Raw genomic sequence first — 22,473 nt, 5'->3', positions numbered from 1 at the left:
AGTTAGTAGTGCTTAAGAAGAATTGATTCAGTATCTAATGGATAGTTGATACCTGTCACAACACAGCATTTTATATACTGTTAAGTGAAACTACAATACAATCTAAGTTTATTTTGGGAGTGTTTGCTGTATAATTGGATTTAATGAAATGTTTAGAGGTGCAGTAGGCATGACTTTGAGTAGATAATGAAAGAAAATGCAAAATGCTAATTGAAAAAAAAAAAACCCAAAAAAACAAATTCTTGGCTGGAGAGACATCAGGATGGCTTCTGGTGGGGAGTGCGGGGGGCGGGGGGGTTGACACAGCAGCTGGAAACGGAAAGAACTGAACGGAGACTTCAGCTGCTGCTAATTCAGGAGACCTAGGAGTTTGGAACTTGACTCTCATCACAATAACTTCCTGCTAACACAAAAATCCTTCAGGAGGACTGTAACATCATCTAGAATCTCTATAATGCACCATTACCAATGTCTAGTGTTGAATCAAAAATCACCAGACATGTGAAGAAACAAGAAAATGTGACCCACCCAAAGAGAATAGCAGTCTATAGAAACCAAAGCCACGGTGACCCAGATGTTGCAATTGGCAGGCAGGAACTTTACAGCTCTTAGAGGAGCAAAAAGAAGACATACAGATAAGGAATGGACAAAGAGAAAATAGAGAAAAAGAAACTAAAGGGATACAGAGATCTAGAAACTACAAAAAAAGAATCAAATGGAAACTCTAAAGCTGGAAAGAAAAGTAAATAAAACGAAAAATTCACTGTACTGTCTTAATAGCAAAGGAAGGCAAAATAAATAAATAAAAGTTAGTATAGTTGAAGTTAAATAAACAGAAATTAACCAAATTAACCAATGGGGGGGGGGAACAAAGGAAAAACCCCACGGAGCCGGCCTAGATAACCATGGGACAATACCCAGCAGTCTAACCATACGTAACTGAAGAGACAATATATCACAAAGAGTATTTGAAAAAATAATGGTCCAAACTTTATAAAACTAGAGAAAAAACCCACATCAATTTGTAGATCCTGAAAGCTCAATACATGCCGAGTGGAATAAATGAGAACCCACTGCTAGGCAAATCCTAGTCAAACTGCAAATGCAAAGATAAGGGAAAAAAACCTTGAAAGCAGCCAGAAAATAAAAAGGGCATATTACATATAGGGTTTATATCTAATGATAAGTAACTTTTGATCAGAAATAACAGACACCAAAAGACAACAGAACATCTTTAAAGTGCTGAAACAAAAAAATTCTGTCAACCCTGAATTAAATTAAATTCCAACAAAAGTAACTTTCAAAAATGAAGGTGAAATAAAGATATTTTCAAACACAAAGCCTATTCATCACCAACAGATCTGCACTGCAATACATGAGTGAGAAATTCTGAAAGTTAATGGGGAATAACACTAGATGATAATCCTCAAATGTACAGGAAGGAATAAAGATCACTGAAATGCTAAACAGGTGGGTAAATATAAAACGCTAGTTACAGATTTGTAAAATGTAGACTAAAGCAAACAATATTGTAAGGTTTATAACTGGCAGGAAAAGATGAGGAAACGAAAAATACATGAGACAAACAGAAAACACCAAAAAGGCAGAGCCAAATCCAACCATAGCCATAATTACACTAAATGTGAACAGATTAGGAGAGAGTCCAAGATGGCAATACAGGAAGACCTTGAACTCACGTCCTCCCATGATCACACCAATTCTGCACCTACATAGAGAACAATTCCTCCTAAGGAACTGACGGCTGATCAGTGTCTGCACAACAAAAGAGGGACCACACAGAATGGCAAAAGAGATGGAAACACAGCACCAAGCAGCCCACCTCTGACACTGTGGACTGCAGTGAAAGGGATGGCGCTGAGGGACTCCTATGCAGACTCACCTGCCCGGGGACACAGAAAAGAAGCTATGGTTTAAAAGGTAACTAGATTAAAGGTGAAGGAAACCCATTCACTAACTCTGGAGTGTCTGGTAAATGATGGGAGATGGCCAGAATTCTCTCTGGGGTCAAAGGTGTGCCCCACTATCTATGTGTTGGTAGCACAGATGGGAACAGAGGCTGGACGCTCTGGCTAGCCTGCTGCCTCAGTGGGCTTTGGGACCCCACACAAGCTCTAGCGATATTTCCAAGGTGTCTCCCCACCCCCACCCACCCAAGTGCCAGCTAACCCACCAAGGTAGCCCTAGACCCCCATCCCATCTTCACCTGTGCCAATTTCAGTTTTTCCTGCCAGGGTGCTCCCTGCAGGGAATACCCCGGGACTCCCAGCTGGCACCCACTAATGCTCCATTCACCCCACCAAAGCTGCCAGGCACACACAGTCTATGCAGGGACGTTCCTACACCAGGCTACTCTTTCAAAATAGGGGGAGGTGGCTGTTTGACCTAATTCATAGAAACAAACACAGAAGGTCAGACAAAAGAGGAGACAACAAACATGCTCCAAACAAAAGAACAAGAACATTTCAGAATAAGACAAACAAAAACAGAGATAAGCAATCTATCTGATAACAGTCATAAAGATGCTTACCAGACGTGAGAGAAGAGTGGATGAATTCAGTGAGAACTTCAACAAAGAAACAAAGTATGGAAAAGAACCAATGAGAGTCAAAGAATGTAACTGAAATGAAAAATACAGGAGAAGAAACCAATAGTAGGTGAGCAGATGCAGAACAGATCAGCGAGCTGGAAGACAGGATAACAGAAAGGATCTACTGAACAGCAAAAAGAAAAAAGAAGTTTTAAAAATGAGGATAGGTGATGGGATCTCTGAGACAACATCAAATGTACTAATGTTTGCACTGTAAGGGGGCCCAGAAGAAGAGAGAAAAAAGGGCAGAAATTTTATTTGAAGAAATTATAGCTAAAATGTTCTCTAGCCTGGGAAAGAGTCCTCATGTAAGGGAAACAAAAGCAAAAACAAACTATTGGGATTAACATCAAACTAAAAAGCTTTTGCAGAGCAACAGAAACCATGAACGAAATGAAAAGGCAACCTACTAAATGGGAGAAGACATTTGCAAATGATATATCCAATAAGGGGTTAAAATCTAAAATATATAAAGAACTCTACAACACCCCCAAAAAGTCTTAGCAAAAAATTGCAGAGGATCTGAATAGACGTTTTTCTAAAAAAGATATGCACATGGCCAACAGGCACATGAAAAGATGCTAATCATCAGGGAAAGGCAGATCAAAACCACAATGCAATACCCCCTCATATCAGTCAGACTTGCTGGTATCAAATACACAATGCGGTGCCTGAGTGGCTCAGTCAGTTGAGTGACTCTTGGTCTTGGCTCAGGTCACAATCTTACAGTTCATGGACTCTGTGCTGACAGCACAGAGCTTGCTTGGGATTCTGTCTCTCCTCCTCTATGTGCCACCCCCCACATGCTCATGCTGTCTCTCTCTCTCAAAAATAAGTAAATAAACTTAAAAAAAAAAGTAACAACACAAGAAAGAAGCGTTGGCAAGGATGTGGAGAAAAGGGAGTTCTCATGAACTGCTGATGGGAAAGTTGGTGCAGCCACGATGAAAAATGGTGTGGAGGTTCCTCAAAAAATTAAAACTAGAAATACCATTCCACTACTGGGTTTTCACCCAAAGAAAACAAAAACACTAATTCAAAAAGATATATGCACTCCTATGTTTATTGCAGCCCTATTTACAATAGCCAAGATTTGGAAGCTACCCAAGTGTCCGGCAACAGATGGGTAAAGATGTGGAATATAACTCAACCATAAAAAAAATGGAATCTTGCCATTCACAACAACATGGATGGACCCAGAGGGTATTACGCTAAATGAAATAAGTCATACAGAAAAAGACAAATACTATATGACTTCACTTATGTTTAGAATCTAAAAGACAAAACAAACAACAAATTAGAGGTTGCCAGAGGGGAGAAGGGTAGAGGTGACAGGCGAAATAGGTGAAAGAAATGAAGAGATACAAACTTCAAGCTTTTTTGGCAGTGACAACCTCCCCACAAGAACATGCCCCTTGCAAAAGACCTTCTCAATCCCTCCCTGGAAGAATACAGAAGAATAAGAAGCAATGAAATGCCCAGGGCTGCAGAATCAGCACCGTCTTTAGCCATGCACAAACAGGAGTTCTCTGTGTTGGCTGTCCTTTGCCAACCTACAAGGAAGAAAGGCAAAGCTTACAGGGGTGCTCCTTCAGATGGAAGCAGTACTGATAGCGATCTGAATCAAAATGAGTGGGAAACTATCCCAATAAACACATTTTAAGTTTAAAAAGATAGTAAGGGGGGCGCCTGGGTGGCTCAGTCAGTTAAGCATCCGGCTTCAGCTCAGGTCATGATCTCATGGTTCGTGGTTTCGAGCCCTGCATTGGGCTCTGTGCTGACAGCTCAGAGCCTGGAGCCTGCTTCGGATTCTGTCTCCCTCTCTCTCTGACCCTCCCCTGCTCGCGCTGTCTCTCTCTGTCTCTCAAAAATAAAAACGTTAGGAAAAAAAATTTTTTTTAAGTAGTAAGATAAAAACTTCCAGGTATAAAGTGAGTTATGGGGTTGAAAACTATAGCATAGAGAATACAGTCGATAACTCTGTAGTAACCTTGTATGGTGACAAATGGCAATTTATTGTGGTGAGTACTGCAGAATGTATAGAACTGTTGGACCATGATGTTGTACACCTGGAACTAACATAATTATATAAGTCTATAACTAGGTCAACTATACTTCAATTAAAAAAATGTAAATGGATTAAACATTCCAATTAAAAGGCAGAGACTGTCAACCTGGATTAAAAACAAGACCCAACAATACACTCCCTACAAAAAAATGGCCTTTAAATCCAAAGATATAAGAGAATTTGCTTATAATTATTTCATTGTCTTTTAAAGTACAGAAGAAGATCAGCACAGAACTATCAAAGGGTCTTAGGTTAGAGAAAAGTCATTCTATACATCTACACACATACATCAAGCACCAACTCTATGTGCAAGACTTTGTGCTAGGTGCTTCAGGGAGATACCAAGAAAGGGGGACTAAAGGTCTGTGCTAAAAGTGCTACAGAATTCAGAAGCACGAGAGGATGTAAATTGTGAGATTTCCTTGGTTGGGGTGAAGTACTGGTGTGGGGAGAAGGACACAGATAAGTAAAAGGCTTTGTGGAGGAAGTCACCTAGCTCTGTGCCCAAAGCACCAGGAGGATTTGATGAAGAAGTAATTTGGTGTTCATTATTCACTTACTTTCTGAACTGAAAGTCTGGATCTCCAGCCCAGTGGTTAAGAGCCTGAGCTTCAGAGTCCGAGAGATTTGGGCTCCAGCTCTCCCAATGACTACTCTGAGACCCAGAGCAGTTACTTACTGCTCCTAAGCCTCACTTTCTTCATGTGAAAAGGAAACGATCATTTCAATTTTACAGGATATTTAAAAGAAAGAAGAGAATGTTGCAAAATGCATTACCGATCGCCTGCTTAATGAATTAATGTTACTAGAGAAATGGAATAAACCCTCTACCTTTCAAAAAACAAAGCCTTCAGTGATGAAGACTGCAAAAATGAAGACCACGGCACTACAATCTCTTGATCATGATAAATTAGAAAAAAGTTTGCCAAAACTAAAATGGATGTGAGGCAGAATACAGTACTTTTCACATAGCAGGCATGTAATTTTGCATGCCTGTGAAATGACCGAATGACCCAAATAATAGATGAGCTGAATCTCGTAGCGCTAACTAGCTATCTTCAATTGGTGGCACAGCAGTGCATTTCATAGGCCTGTAAAACTATAAACTAACAGGGTATCTTGCTATTCATGGCAAAATACTTGACAAAGTTTTTACACTACACAGAAGTGCAGGTTCCCAGAAATGTCTCTGAGGTTCCTTCAGGCAGTAAAGAGCAGCTTCTGGGAGGCAATGGACATTTAGAGCTACAAAGAGAAGTGAATAACCAGGAGCAACCAGGAACCAGGAGCCCCTAAAGAAGCCCCGCAAGCAGCTGAGCATGAGCCCCCGAGCCCCCACAGAAGGCAGCCACACTGGTTCTCCTGGAGGAATTTAAGAAAGTCTTTTTTTCAACTTTTGTCTCTGATTCTACTGCTACTGCTTCTTATTGTTATTAGGGACAGTGTCAATTTCTGCTCCCTGGTGGCTTTGCTGTCTGCCAATTCTCTTTGGTTTCTCTGCAACTCTGCTCCCCTGTACTGGCCAAGTCCCTCTCCCAGACTATGTCCTGTATAGGGTGCGGTGTCACACCCGCCACAGGACATCTCCCTCCTTCATACCCCTGGAGGTGGCTCCCCTGAGCTCAGGATCATGCTGATCCCCCATCAGCCATGTATAGCTGGTGTGCAGAGTCACAGGACCCAAAGTGCAGTGGTCCGTGTGCAAGCGACCTCCCCACGGCTGTTCTGCCTGGACAGCACTCCCACCTTCTATGGCCCACGTGAGATCACAGGTTCGCTTCAAGATATTTTTAAAGTACTACACCCAACACGGGGCTTGAACTCAAAACCCCGAGATCAAGAGTCCCCTGCTCTACTGACTGAGCCAACCGGGCACCACCCCACAGGTTCACTTCAAAACATGGCAGGTGAAAACACATTCCCTGCCACAAGGGGCTCACAACTGCTGTTGCAACAAGGGACCAGGTTTGAACATCTAAATGAGGTTTGGAAAAATTCCCAGACAACACTGAAGGCACTCTGTGGTGACCATCTGGGTATATAACATTGAGTAGAACGGTTAAGAGTCAGCAGGGACCCAAAAGGCCTTCTGGTCTAAACCCATCTTTGCCCAGTGATCCAGGTCCCAAAGAGCCCATGACTGGAACAGAATGAGGCCCTGGAGTCCCGACTCCTGGTCAGGGTTCTTTCTCCACACAACAGTGAACAGTAGTGCTCAAGGCTCCAGCCTCTAACAGCGACAAAAGGAGATCTGGTTGAAAGAAAGTAACTTCACAAGGAGAAGCTTGGGACATTTTTAAGTACACTGCGGATTTCACTCTGGCTAAACCAGGCAATGAAGAGAACAACAATGTCCATGTGGGCAGGAATCTACTCTATCATAAGCCACATACACACGACATGAAATGTTCTGCCTTCATGAAGCCTTTGATTAGGGAAAGAAAGGACTCTAGCTTCTTGAAAATTCTAAAAAAGCTAACTTGCAGCACAAAACCATCACATGACAATTGCATCATCTGGATTTATCTGGCAGACGTACTCGGACAAATGACTCCCGTGGGGTCCCCTCTGTTTCACTCACAGAAGACAAGCTGATCGTGTAGGCTGTCTCTTCACTTTCTTGGAAGTATCCTTTAAGGCACAAAAGTTATCATTTTGATGAGATCCAATTAATTCTTTTCTTTGGCTGCTTATCTTTTTCAGTTCTATTAATGTACAGTTGTTTCCATGGAGAACAGACTGTAATGACTGGTCAGTCAAGTGTCTTCCTCCATTTTATTACAACAGTGATATAATAAACTCCTTATTCAGTTAGCATGTCTGGTCTCATCTCTCCCTTAGAAAAAAAATAAGCAGTTGTAATTCCCTTGATAGAAAGGAAACAGACTGAGGCTTTAAAATTATGGACTGGATTTATCTCAGAGAGTACAACTGGGAATATCACCCTGAATGTCTGGGTGCCTAACCTGAACCTCTGCTGCCCAACAGCAGCGGGCTCAGCATCCGAGTCCTGTGCCCCTGTCTCACCAGTCCCACCTGCAGGCCTCCATCAGGCTCCAGCTCCACCTCCTCTATGGGCCCCGAATGTGGCCATTTCCTGAGGCTCCGTCTCCACAGGCCACTCTCCAGGCTGCCTGGGCTTTCTCAAAGCTCGCCCTTGAACTACATGAGTCCTCATCTCGGTCCATCAGCCCCACACCCCTCTTTGCCTCTGGGCCTCTCCACCCAGACACCACATGTATGAAGCTTCATATGTCTGTCTTCCAGACACTCACCCCTGGACTATATGTCTACATTCTCCCACTTACCTGGCTTCAAACCTCAGAGGCTCCTTTGATTCTTCCTTCTCCCACTCCTCCACATCGGAGCAGCCCACCACGCCAGCCTCTGACCCAGCATGGTCCTCTCTCCGCTAATCCAGCCCCACGGATGCTCCTCTGCATGCCTGTTTCATCTCTCTTACTGCTCTGCTCCAATCCCATTAAATACCCCCTGCTCCCAAATGGCCAAACCCTGACACTCAAAGCCCTCCATAATTTGACCCAATCTATCCTTCCTACCTATTCTCCTCCTACTTCTCTCACCAACCCTCGGCTCCAACCACCGGTGCTAACCCACTGTTTTCAATATGTCCTGTTTTATCCCCACCTCTAGGTGGTTGCACGTCCCATCCCTCCTCCCTGGCCAGCCCCATCTCTTTTACCCACCAGTCACCCTTCTTCCGGGTTAATCCCATGCCCGTCACTAACCAGCCCCCCTTCATCCATTTCTGAAGCACCTGTCTCTACCATTTCCTTGACCCTCTAACATTGATCCCAGTTGCTCACATGAGATACATTCCTGTTCCAAATCCCATGTCCCCCTCCAGGAGTATAAATACTGAGCACCCACAGTGGGCCAGGCACTCTGCTAGGCAGCAGGGTTCTAATGAGGCAGAGGGGAGACAAAGTTCTGGCAGTGCCTCACAGGACTCAGGGGCAGGCCCAAGGAGTTAGTAATGATTAATTAAAGAACTATATTCGACAAATGTGCCCTTTAGACTGTGCTACATTCTATAAAGGAAAATACTGAGGGCTAGGAAAGCACGTAACAGGGAAAAAAGGCCCTCAGTAAGTTGTTCAAGGCAGGCTCTGGAGAAGGGGGGAGAAGTTCTTTTCTGGGTATCCTGCCTTCTCTCTCTACAGGTCCCAAGTTCCTGGACACAGGCCCTGCCTCATTTGCCCTCTTCGTGGTTTTAGCACGTTGCATAACAGGCGAAGGAGCCCATGACTGACCCTGGTGGAGGAAGTGGAGGATTCTGGAACAAGAAAGCACCTCACCTAGAAACTCAGCCAGGTCAGAACACCCTGGGAGACAGCTCTGGGTTCAAATCCCGGCCCTGCCACTCAAGCTCTGAGCACATTACTTGACGTCTTTGTTCCTCATCTAGGAACCAGGACTAACCATCTCCCCCACGGAGTGGCCTGAAGATGACGTGTGGGTGTACATGGAAAGCCCTATGCAGGCCCGTACGTGGCAGCACCCAATAAACAGTGGCTGCTTCCATGATCACCGTTATTTGTGTTACTGTTACAGGACTCAAAGGCAGGAAGTGAGCTCTGTCAGCTGTGTGTCAGGTCACCAAATTCGGGCCAACTCCCTACTGAGACTTCTGAGTCCACAGCTTCTGCAGTCTACAACAGAGACGAGCCCAGAAGGGTTCCCCTGAAAGCACGAAGTCTCTTGCCGGCCTGCGGAACTACCCAAATTTGCTCTGCCTGAGGCCTGGCTTCCTGCTCTCACTGCCACAGGCTGTAAGGCCCCAGGAATCTGAGGCAAAAGACAGGCTAAGGCCAAAGGTCATCATGGCCACTTCCTAGTCTGCCTGGCACTTATCTGTAAAAGGAAACAAAAAAGAAAGCTCTGTCTTTCCAAGTCTGGATCCCTCCTCTCCTTCCAGCTCTCCCCATCTGTCCTCTTCAGGCTGGGGGTGAAGGGCAGTACAGGGTGCAGCAGACAGAACAGGGGCCCGCCAGAGACGTCCAAGTCCTAATTCTCGGAATCTATGAATGTCAAGTTACAGAGCAAAGAGAAATTAAGGCAGCAGGTGAGATTAAAGCTGCCGTTCACCTGACCTTGAAACAAGGGGTTTTCCTGGGTTATCTAGGGGAGCCTTGCGATTGCATTTAAACATAGAAGAGGGGGCAGGAGTCCGTGCCAGGATGATAAGATACGAGAAAGACTCAACCAGCCGCCGGTGGCCCTGAAGACTGAAAAAGGGCCATGAGCCAAGGAGTGTGAGCGTCCCTAGAAGCTAGAGAAGGCACTAAAATGGATTTTCCCCAAGAGCTTCCAGAAAGGAATTCAGTCTTGCCGAAACCTTAACTTTAGCCCAGCGAGACCCATTTTGGAGTTTTGCCCTCCAGGACTGTAAGATACTGAATCTGTGTTGTTTTAAGCCACTAAGTTTCTGGAAATTTGTTACAGAAACAACAGAATCCCATATACAGAATTAATGCAAATAAATATAAATATAGCGTTCTCTCCCTGGGGCTTGAGGACTTCAGGGGCAGTGCCCAGAATCGGCCTGGGGGCAGCCATGCTACTACCTTTTACACAATCATCTTTAATAAAAGAATGCTTAAAATACTTTTTAAAAACCACTGGTGCAGTAGAAAGCCTGGGGTCAGACAGAGCTTGGGCCTGACTGTTTACCAGCCATGTGATCTTCCTATACTTTCATTAACCTCCCTGGGCCGCAGGTCCTCATCCATTGAAATCAGGATGACCGCCTCACAGGGTTGTCATGAAAATTACATGGGATAACGGGAGTGGCAGAGCTCGGCCCACAGGAAGCAGTAGGTAAACAGCTACTCTTCCAGCCTCCTTCCTTCTACAAAGTCTTCCCTAAGAATTAGGCACAATCACGGAATATCCTAGGTCACTCCTCTCCCCTATAAATGCAGGGATGGAGAGGAGCACAGTCTCAGCCCCCTTGATCCACCCAAGAGATCCGAGTCAGGCTGGGGCTCCATTCACTCATTCAACAAATCTTTATCCCCATGGACAGGGCTGAGGCGGTGAGCAAAACGGGCTGGTCTCCACCTCATGGAGCTTACATGCTGGCTGAACAGATGTTCCTCAATTGCCAAGCAGACAAAGGCACTGCCCCATCAGGGAGACTGTGAGGGAGAGGTGCGCCAGCGCCAAGCGACGGGTCAGAGGGTGGAGGTGATCCAGCCAGGAGGTCAGAGGCTTTGTAGAAACAACCAGTGAGCTGAGAGCCAAGGAATGATTAAGCATTAACTTGATGACAGAGGGAAGACAATTCCAAACAGAGGAATAAAACAACAACAAAGCCTGGCAGTGGAAGGGAGGGAGGCTCGAATAAAGGAAGGCCAGCACGGCTGAAAAGCAGAGAAAAGGGGGAAGAAAAGAAGAGGGGGCGAAAATGACTCTCAGGTTCAACTGGATAGGTGACGCATTCCATTCGCCAAAACAGGAAGCACTGGAAGAGGGCCATGCCAGGAGTGGGGAGACTACGAGGTCAATTTCGGACATATGGTCAACTTCGCAGGGTACCTTTGGGACATCCAAGCATAGCCATGACCTGGGCATTTGGAGATATAGGATATATAAGTCTGGAGTTTATAGGTAACCTCTGAGCTTGAGGTGTAAACATGGCGGTTGCATGTGAGCAAGAAGTGACTGACCCAGGGAGGGGGCCCGGGTGAGACCCCTTGAGAGAGAGAGAGAGAGAGAGAGAGAGAGAGAGAGAGAGGGAGGGAGAGAGGGAGAGAGAGAGAGAGAAGGGGCCTCTGACAAACACTTAACACCCAAGAGCTGGAAGGAGCAGTCTGGGAAGTAATGAGTTACATTACATAAGGGTGCAGAGGGTACCCAAGAGGAAGAAGTGGTCAACATTATCTAATGTTACTATAAGACTCCCTAAGATGCCACCTGACTGGCAGGACCCTGCCTGCCCAGCTGGGTGACGATACTGGCAAGGCCTAATGTCCAGGAGGTGAGGCCTATTAGATACTCTCCTTGAGGGCCCTGGGATGTGACCCAGATATTGGAGGCTCAGCTACTAACTGCTTCCTAGAAAAAAACAAACAGAAGAGCAAAGACCCATCACATGCAACGGCTGCAGGAACTGGCTCAAACCAGAGTACAGAAAAGAGCGGACAGGGGCCTGACACATCCTCTCTCCCAAGGCTGGTTAAATATGTATAGCTTTAGAATGAGGGCAGTACCTGAGACCTGACACTGGGGCGCAGGGCAGAGGGGCTCCTCCAGGTCCCCCCGCTGGTGAGGCGCCTAGACTGGGGCCTCCAGCTACAGCAGAGCACCGTTTCCCAGCCCTTCCGCCCCCAGCACTGAACCCACTCACCTGGTAAGATTCCTGGACCTTGCACTCCGTCTGCCTCCTTTTCTTGCTCGTCCCCCCGCTCTGAGTTCTCAACCACCTGATCCAACTCCTCACTCAGCTAAAGGGGGGAGACAAAGAGGGCAAACTGGTCAGCCACAGCGGCTTTGCTGGGAAGGACTAGAACGAGAAAGCAGAAGCTTCCTCTCACTTAGCCATCAGAGAGAGAGACACACACACACAGACACACACACAGTCACATGATAGAGGGTGTGTTATACCAATTCTACAGATAAGCACACTGAAGCTCGGAAAACTCTAGAAACTTCCCATATGTTTGTTTCCTAGGGCTGCTGTGACCAAGCACCACAAACCAGGTGGCTTAAGAATTAACAGAAGTGGGGTGCCTGGGTGGCTCAGTCGGTGAAGCAGCCAACTTAAGCTCAGGTCATGATCTCACAGTTCGTGGGTTCAAGCCCTGCGTCAGGCTCTGTGTTGACAGCTCAGAGCCTGGAGCCTGCTTCTGTGTCTCCCTCTTTTTCTGACCATGCTCCACTCACACTGTGTCTCTCTCTCTCTCAAAAATTAATAAACATTAAAAAAAAGAATTAATAGAAATTCATTTCCTCACAGTTCTGGAAACTAGAAATCTGAAATCAAGGCATTGGTAAAGTTGGTTCCTTCTGAGGGCTGTGAGGAAGAATCTTTTCCAGGCCCTCTCCTAGCTTCTGGTAATGGCCAGCAAGCCTCGGTGTTCCGTGGCCGACAGAGGCACCCCATCTCCAATTCTGCCTCCATCTTCACATGGAGTCTGGAAAGTGTGTCTCTGTATTGTCTCCACAAGGTTATAAGGACACCAGGTTGGGTTAGGGCCCACCCTACACCAGTATGACCTCATCTTAACTAATTACATCTGCAATGACCCTGTTTCCAAATAAGGGACCTTCTGAGGTACTAGGGTTAGCACTCCCCACACATCTTTTTGGAGGGACACAATTCAACCACAACACTTTCTTTGGCCATAGAGTCAGAAGTCAAATCCAAGTTGCTCTAGTTCCAAAACCTATGATCTTAACGGCTTCCCAGAGGAGGAAGAAATGCAGCTAAGAGTCTGCGGAGAGGAGGAAATGGTGAAGTTAGTGTCAGAGCTCTCCAGGACACTGGCTCAGGTCCACCGACTCAGGCTGACCGGCAGAAAGGAAGTGGGGAGGGTGGTCCATCCAGGAAACAGATACTGATTAGCAGCCTGATCGCAGGCATTTCAACCTCACCTCATCAGTGCTCTCACCAGTCAAATGGGGGAAACGAGCCACTGAGAAGGGAAGGCAGAGGATACAGTAATAGCACTAAGGAGGAGGGCAAGAGAGATCAGGACCAGAGTTTAAAGGACCTAACACTGAATTTGGAGGGAGCCAAAAGGGATCCCTTTCCTAAGTATTTTCTTAGGCTCATGATGTCAAGACTTAAGGTCTCAAAACATTGTCATTAAAAATTAATCTCCAAGACACTTGAGTTAAAATAAAACTCTTATGCATCTACTATTCTTCCATCTCCTCCCCTCTGTTTTTAAATTGGGGGTGGGGCGGGCACCGACAGAGAGGGAGAGAATCCCAAACAGACTCCACACTGTCAGTGCACAGCCCAACGTGGGGCTCAAACCCACGAACCATGAGATCATGACCTGAGCCAAAGTTGGACATTTAACCCACCAACCGAGCCACCCAGGTGCCCCTAAATTTATCAAGAGATCTCTACCCCCAAGAAGGAGCTGACCTCACAACCCTGATATTGAAAATTGCATGATCTACAGACTAAGCCAGCCAGGCACCTCCATCTCCTATTTCAAGCCTCCATTCCTGCCTACTAGAATCCGGGAAAATCTCCAGTCTAAAGTCCTCCAAGCCCAAAAGAAAAGAAAGCCAAGAAGTGGGAGAGGCCTGAGAGGCTGAAGACACCATGAGATACAGGTGGTGAGGACACAGATCAAGAGATCCCCAGAGCTCTCGTGAGCCACAGAGAAAGTTCTTCGATCCAAGCCTCACCCTGGCTCAGCCTAACCCAGAGAGCAACAGGCTCCTAACCCAGCTCCCTTTCTGACTTCCTGCAGCCCCACCCCCAAAGCCAACATCTCCCTTCAGCAAAGAAACCTAACTCAGAGCGAGGTCCACTCCCAGAACGACCTAGGCAAGAGCGATGCAGGTCACCCTCTGGGAGGCCTCCTTTCAAAGAAGGCAAGAGACAGGGACTTCAAAAAGAGCCACTGAAGAAGGTGAAGGGAAAGATCCTTCCAGTGGCTTCCATCTTGGGGTTGCCCTCAACTAGAAAGTGATTTACCTTCGGATTTGCCTGTCTGTACTTTAATAAACATTTCAGGAGCCCTACTAGGAAAGGCGAGATTGCAGGTGACATACGGATGGTGAGGGACATGGCCCTACAAACCAGGGCCTCAAAGCTCCCTAGGAGCAGAGCCACCCAGGTCCTATGAACTAGAACTATCATCCACTGAGAGCTCCCTCCCTGCCAAGCACTGACCTAAGCACTTTCCATACACCAACTCACTGAATCCTCACAGCCCTGTGAAACAGGAACTATAGGTATCTTCCTTCACAGAGAAAGAACCCTGAGGCTCAAAGAAGTGACTTGACACATGGCCAGAAGCAGAGGACAGAAACATGGGCTTTCCGACTTCAAAATGGTATTTAGGCACTATGCTCTACTCCATATGAACCTGAAAACCTTCAGAGGTAAGACACAACTCATTCCTCTGGATCCCCTCACCGTCTGGGGTAAGAAATCTAGGGGCCACAGAATCCCAGCACCAGTTAAAATCCATCTGGCTCCTTTGGAATAAAGGAGATTGGGGGAGATAGAAATTCGTCCCAAAGTCGAGTCCAGATCAGGTCCTACACTAAAAAATAGCAAGCCTTAGGCAAATCTCATCGGCCTCCAACTCAGGTTCCCCTTCCACTGTAAGGCTAAGCCATCTGCTTTTATATTATTTATATAATCCACACAGTGTCATTTACAAATTTTAAAGAGTGAGTTTCCAGTAAGGTCAGAACACAGATGGGTGAGTTGAGAAGACAGGGATGCTGAGGGGCGCAGAGCCTCCGAAGCTTGCTAAGAAGTTTGGATGGTTCTGGGTAGATCCAGGGCAGCACCAGGTAAAAAAGGAATGTTCTGGGATCAAGGCAGGGCCTCAAAGCAAGTCTGCACAGCCTGGGAGGCACCAAAGGGAGAGATGGTAACACAGCATCTCACTCGGGTGGGCAGAGCAGACACAGGAACACAAACCTGAGGCCTGAAGATGTGTAACTGACAGAACGTGCCAAGGAGGGGGGCGACCGTACAGGGTATTGGGGGTGGAGGGGCGGAATTGATCACCAAAAATGACCAGAGTGTAGGACCTGAGAGGAGGAGGGAGAGGAGTTCACTAGTTCCAGTAAGTCAGGAAGGCTCCCAGGAGGCCTAAGGAAAAGCTGGAACCGCAGCCCGTAGGTCGGGACAAACAAGAAAAGACAAAGAGCTGGAAAAGTGATAGTTAAAAGTAGTGGGAGGAGGTGAGAGCGAAAAGGAAAACGGAGCGCAGCGAGAAGCAGCTAGGTGGGCGAAAGCACCTTTTCAAAGTTAGGGGGCTACCGAACAAGCTGTAATTGTCCCCGTCAAGTACAGCTGCAGGGGCCACGAAGCCCTGAGCTTGCAGAGGGGCTGACGTCCCCCGCGCATCTGTTTCAACAGGGAGGGAGCCGTGCCTCCACTCGCAAAGAACAGCTGAGGTCAAGGGCGGCTGGCGCGCTGCAGCCTGGGTCGGGCGCCGTTTCAATCATTCACCTGCTGGTTACGGGTCACGGCTCCGGGGCCCCGGCTCCATCCCGCGCCGGCAGCATCCGGAGGAGGCTCTGCGCCCCACTTCCTTCCTGCCCCGCGGCTCCTCCGCACGCGGGGACCCCTCCCCCGCCACTCCTCGGAAAGCTCACTCGACCTGCCCGGACGCCCCCCCAACCCGGCACCCCACCCGCCCAGACCGCGGCACCCCGCTCCTGCGCCCCACAGGAAACTTTACTTCCGCCCCCACTGCTTTTGTACCTCCTGGTAGGATGTGGAGAGCTCCTGCCGGATCATGGTACTGACCCGAGCTAAGCCACACCTGACACCGCCACAGGGCGGGAGAAGCCGCGGGCGACTACCGCAGCCGTTGTGCCTGAAGCTCCCGGCTCCGCCAGGCGAAACCGGTTCGGAGGTCCGGCCCCAAGACCAGGCGGGGCTGAACTCGGCGCATGCGCTTCTGCCCCCCCCCCCGTCTGGATTGCTGGGAAATGTAGTTCTGGGTGAGGGGCGCCTCTCAGCAACCCTGGAGCAGCGAAGCCTGCGCGCTACCCAGACCAGGCATTAGACTCACGTGCTCTCTTCACGTCTCACTTCCTCTGCGGGAGGAGGAGGAACGGAGAAAAAGAGTGGAAAGTGGAATAAGGGGTAATTAAGTCCGATAAGTGAGGAAACCTAATCTGTAACTCCAAGAGGCAGTCTGGTGGTTTATAACCAGTAATAAATGTCTGCAGAGCACTTTGTATATTACCAAGCAATTTCACTCGTAATATGCTGTTGATCCTACAAGGAACCCTGTAAGCAGGACATTTTTCTTTCTCATCTACGGATGAGGAAACAAGTATCTTGTTTCGGACGGGATTTGGGGACGGCAGTAATGAAGTGAAGATTATTTGATCCAGGATCAGACTACAGAATCCAAGTGCTTTTCATTATTCCTAGGGTAAGGTGGGCACTTGGAGTCAGGATTTCTGGGTTCTTGTCCCGGCTCTCCCCCTCTCCGGCAGGTCTTGTAATATAAACCTCCTCTCTTTGCCTTAGAATGCAACGCCTAAACGCTACCCTGCTTACAATGCCTTAATGAGAGCCTAAATAGATCATGCAGCAAAAACCAAAGGCGCTGTTCACGACAGCAGAAGCCTCCGGTCCTGAGTGTGGTGGAGAATACGGCGTTTGCCCTGTAGCAGGGTGGGTCTGAGGACCACATCTTCCCCTCCTTCCCCTCCTCCTCCTGCCTGAACTGCTATTCTGTGTGGCCGCCCTGGGTTGATTGATGGTGAGGCAAATAGAGGTTGCTTATGCCTTCGTGAATGCTGCTCTGTGTTCTGGGCAGCTGCAGATCTGCAACCGCCTGCCCGCAGGCCACCCAGGGCCTCTTCTTTCCTCCGTGGCAACCACAGTAGCACCAACCACATCAAAGTCCGCTGGACCTCCAGAGTGTTAGTAGTGGGAGGAGGCCTCCCTCAACTCTTCTGACCACCCTCCCCTATCCTGGGTTCCCTGGTCTTGCATCTTCAAATAGGAGGATATATATGTAGCACCTTAACACATTGTAGGTACTCAAAGATGTTCAATTTATGAATGGAACACTTATTCCAGCCATTTCATTTAACAGTTGCTTGCAAATGCAAATGACAACAAGTTATTAAATTTCTAACAGTGTTCATGCAACGGTGGTTGATAGAACAAGTCATACAATCATAGAATTTTAGAGCTGGAAGGAACCAGAAAAATCTAGTCCAGCCTTATCATTCCCCTCTACTCTATATTGCTATGACCAAACTGGAAAATTACAGATTCCCACATTTGAAGGAGATAGTGAAATAATATTTAACATGATTTAATAAATACAGTACTGCACACTGGATACAGAAATAAATGGGATACTTGAAGATCCTTGCCTTCTGGATCCTTCTGCTAGAATGGAGAAGCCATGAACACATAAACAGAATTTTCCAGACTAACAGTCCCCAAGTCCTCTCCTCCCATTCTTTCATGAGCACACACGAATCAGGCTTTCATCCTCTCCACTCAACTGAAATATGTTTGTCAAGGTCACAAATGACCTCAGAGTTATCAATAAGATGGCCATTTCCTCATCCTCATCCTCTTTCCCTCCCCCCCCTTTTTTTTTCTGGTGAGGGTTTTTGTTTTTGTTTTTCAGTATAGTTGTAACACAATGTTACATTATTTTTTAGCTGTACAACATAGTGATTCTAGAAGTTTATAGGTCATGCTATGCTCGCCACAAATGTAGCTACCTTCTATCACCATACAAAGAGATTACAATGTCATTGACTATATTCCCTATGCTGTACCTTATTCCTGTGATTTAGTCATTGTGGAACTGTATCTCCCTTCCCCCATTTTGTCCATCTCCTGTGGCAACCATCAGTTTGTTCTCTGTATGTATAAGTCTGCTTCTGCTTTTTGCTTGTCTATTCATTTGTTTGTCAGCGTCATCCTCAGCCTCAGCTGATGCTCTCCTTCCTGTCTACTTTCCTCCCCTGGCTTCCAGGACCCCACATGCTCCCACTGTGCCTCCCACTTCACTTGCTGCTCCTTCTCAGGCTCCTTTGCAGGTTTCTCCTGATCCCCTCCACTCCCCAAGCTAGGTCTCTGATCTGCCTTCAATTCACCCCTTAGGGGCTAGTGAAGTGGGCACCTCTCCAGTCTCAGGCTTTGAATTACCTTCTATATCCTAAGGATTCTTGTTGTGAGTTGAATTGTGTCCTTCAAAAGGATATGTTGAAGTCCTAACCCCTGGTACCTCAGAACAGGGCCTCATCTGGAAATAGGTTGTTGCAGATGCATTAGTTAAGATGAGGAAATACGAAGTAAGGGGATCCCTCATTGATTATGACTCGTGTCCTTACAAAAACATGGAAGGCGATGTGAAGACAGACACACAGGGAGGATGCCCTGTTATGGGGGAAGGGGAGATCACAATGATGGAGTTGCCAACCAAGGTGGCTTTAATCAGTCACCTGCTGCTTACAGGTGAAAAAAATTTCACACAAAGGCAGAGACTGGCCCTTGGCTGGGTTTCTAGTAGATTTAGTCAAGAGGTGATATTGCTGGGAAATTGGAGGGGGTCAGGACAAGGGACAAGCCAGTTTTTCTTTCCCTTGTTCGCTGCCCCTGGCAGCTTCCCTTCCATGGTTCCAGCCACTGATGCAAAGGCTTCTTGTGGTTCTAGCTTCAGCTTGGTGCCCCAGGCCCCCAGACTCTACCACCACCACCACTTCCATTCTAAGGGTAGATTGTTGTTAATCTCCTAGCTGTTTCTAATCATCAGATCACCTCCGGGGTTCTTCTCAGCCTCTTCCATCCCCTGTGTAACCAGCTCTCTTAACATTCTGTTTAATTTAGAATAATTTGTATTCTCCTTGCAGGTGACTGATTCGTTTAGGAAAAAAGAATCTAGGTTCAAGTAGGGAAGGGCAATCAGAGGAATGTCTGGAAAAATCCAAAGGCATAGGAGCATGCTCTGAAATCACAGATTTATACTCAGCAGTTTCAGGGAGGGGAAGCTGGATTGGATCAGAAGTTACAGGGATTATCTTCTGACTCCAAGAAGTTACAAATAGAACTGTAGAGAGAGAAAGGGTGCAAGGCACAAGCAGAGAAGCAGCACTTTCCATGCTGGAGATGTTATTAAGGAACACGATGCACCAGGAAGGGGATGGTACTCTTTTCAAAGGTTTAAAAGGGCCTCTTCTGGGGCACCTGGGTGGCTCAGTCGTTTGAGTGTCCGACTTCGGCTCAGGTCATGATCTCACAGTTCGTGGGTTCGAGCCCCACGTCGAGCTCCGTGCTGACAGCTAGCTCAGAGCCTGGAGCCTGCTTCAGATTCTGTGTCTCCTTCTCTCTCTGACCCTCCCTGCTCATGCTGTCTCTCTCTGTTTCTCAAAAAAAAAAAAAAAAAAAAAAAAAAAAAAAAACCAGAAAAAAATTTTAAAAATTAAAAAAAACATAAGAGGGCCTCTTCTAACCTGGAGATCCTGTGACACAGTGTAACACAGATACTGCACCCTGCAGCTTACACGGACTGTCACAATCATTCTCATTTTTAGTTTCAACACAATTCTATCAAAGAGGCAGGTTGGTATACTACTAATGCATACATTGAGATGCAGAGGGTTTATGATGGATCTTGTTCAGGTCATTCTCTGCTAGAAGCTCATTCTGTTGAATAAGTAAATGTATGAAAACTTGGTGCAGTCCCTGAGGGAAGGCATAGCCTGATGGTTAGGGGAGGACTCTGAGAGGGGGCCTGGGTTTGAATCTTGGCTCGGCCACCCATCTGTGACCTTAAATACCTTAAATAAATACTTAAATACCAAAGTATTTAAGGTCTCTGCACTTCAGTTTCATTGTCTGTAAAATAGGTGACAGTTCTTCATAGAATAAGGATTAAATGAGTTAATACCAGGAAAAGTGCTGAGCCAGCATTTGGCACACCTAAGCCCTTCTTTGGTTTCCTTTGCCAGTTTTCCCACCCACAAGATGTTGGCAGGGCCCAAGAACTGAGACCTTGGTCCTCTCCACCTTCCTATCCACCTGCATGTCCTTGATGATCCAATCCATTCTGTGGCTTTAGGGAAGGAGCAATGTGTGTGTGTGTGTGTGCGTGTGTGTGTGTGTGTGTGTGTGTGAGAGAGAGAGAGAGAGAGAGAGAGAGAGAGAGAGAGAGAGAGAGAGAGAGAGAGAGAGAGAAAATCCCAAGCAGGCTCCACAATGTCAGCACAGAGCCCAATGGCGGCCTCTGTCTCCTGAACCATGAGATCATGACCTGAGCCCAAATCAAGAGTCTGACACTTAACCAACTGAACCACCCAGGAGACCCTTCTGTGGCTTTAAATACAACCTATATGCCAATAAGTCCGTGATTTATATCTTTAGCCTGGAACTCTTAAAATACAAACTGATATAGCCAACTGTCAATTTGCTATCTACTTAGATACCTACGCTATCAGGTCTCAAACTGAACACACCTGATCTTGAGCTTCCTCCGCACCCCCCTCGCCTTATCTCGGAAAGTGGCAGCTCCACTTTCCCAGTTCCCAAGGCCCAAACTCTTGGGTCATCCTTGACTCTGTTCTGTCTCTCAGATCCCTTGTCTCCTCTCATATGGCAGCAAATCCTGTCAGCCTCACCTTCAAAACACATCTGGGACCCACTCACTTCTCACCATCTCCCATCAGCACGCCGGCGCAAGCCGCCATCACCTCTCGCCTGGCTCACTGGATCACTGAAGCAGCTTCCTCTTCTCAACACAACAGCCAGTCATTCCACTAACATCTTAACTCATTCCTCCGCTCCATTCACTCAGCGTGAAAGTCAACATCCTTTACAAGTAAGCTGGGGGCACCTGGGTAGCTCAGTCAGTTAAGCATCTGACTTCAGCTGAGGCCATGATCTCCCCGTTTGTGGGTTCGAGCCCCTCATCAGGCTCTGTGCTGACAGCTTGCAGCCTGGAGCCTGCTTTGGATTCTGTGCCTCCCTTTCTCACTGTGCCTCTCCTCCACTGGAGCTCTGTATCTCTCTAAATAGATAAGCGGTAAGGCCCTACAAGACCTCCCCCCCACCTCCCTCCCCTTCACTCTTTGACCTCCCAGACCTCATCTCCTCCACCTCTTGCATCCCACTGTTTCCCCAACAAGCAGGGCACTCTCCTTCCTCAACATTTATGCACCTGCCTTCCCTTTGCAGGCAAGGCCGTCCCCTCCTAGCTACCTCCCTCACATCAACAGATGTTTATACACATACCACCCTCTCAGTGGGGTCTTCCCTGGTCAGCCTATTTAAGATGGTAGTCTCCAGAGCAACCTGGATGGCACAGTTAAGTGTCCAAGTCATGATCTCATGGTTCATGAGTTCAAGCCCTGCATCAGGCTGATAGTGCAGACCTGCTTAGGATTCTTTATCCCTCTCTGCCCTTCCTCTCCACTTGTGCTCTCTCTCTCAAAATAAATAAATAAAATTGCATCCCTCAATGCTCCCCATCCCTTTGCCCTGCTTTCTTTTTCTCCCTAGTAGTCATCACCGTCTAATATACAACTATGTATTTTTATTCTTGTCTATTTAGTCCATAGAATGTAAATTCCATGTGGGCTGGATCTGTCCTGTTCAGCAGCGAGTTCCCGGTGAGCAGGTACATGGAGGCCCTCAAAGAGTATTTGATGAATAAGTTAATGAAGGAACCTTTGCACCAATGTTACCTATTATTATTTCAGGGCAGATCTGTGCCATGCCTTACCTACCCTTTGTAAAAATCCCCTCGCGGACTGTAAATTGAAACACAACTGGGAAGGAAAAGATATTGATTTTTAAGTAATCTCCACACCCACACTCCACACTCCAACTCACAAGCCCAAGATCAAGAGTCACAGGCTCCACCAACTGAGCCAGGCGGGCACCCCAGAAGAGTGAATTCATAACGTTGGGGTCCTGGTTTATAACTAAACCTTTCTTGGTGCCGGAATTTTGGGCTGTGTCATCCACGTACCTAGTCAAGACTGCGCTGGGGAGTCTGGAGCCGCGGGTTACACCGTGGGTCCCCGCGCGGGCACCGTGCCTAGGGCGGGGCGGGCGCGCGGGGGGCGGGGTTCCGGGGCGGAG

The 22,473-nt window shown here is 47.2% G+C and overlaps 1 protein-coding gene across 1 annotated transcript in view; it reads right to left on the bottom strand.

Annotated features, from left to right (window-relative positions):
• The window catches only part of PACC1 (proton activated chloride channel 1), a 30,321-nt gene extending 14,042 nt beyond the window's left edge, over window positions 1–16,279 (bottom strand). Inside the window, exons 1-2 of the mRNA XM_029935319.1 lie at window positions 16,111–16,279; window positions 12,049–12,145 (exon numbers count right to left, since the gene is read on the bottom strand). Coding sequence (XP_029791179.1) covers window positions 12,049–12,145; window positions 16,111–16,146 — 133 coding nt within the window. The 5' untranslated portion in view covers window positions 16,147–16,279. The remainder of the gene's footprint in view (window positions 1–12,048; window positions 12,146–16,110) is intronic.
• Window positions 16,280–22,473: the final 6,194 nt, after the last annotated feature.

This window comes from Suricata suricatta, chromosome 3 (genome assembly GCF_006229205.1).
Source record: "Suricata suricatta isolate VVHF042 chromosome 3, meerkat_22Aug2017_6uvM2_HiC, whole genome shotgun sequence".
NCBI lineage: Eukaryota > Metazoa > Chordata > Mammalia > Carnivora > Herpestidae > Suricata > Suricata suricatta.
The sequence above is the reverse complement of the archived record's forward strand: the minus strand, read 5'-3'. Positions and strand labels throughout refer to the sequence as shown.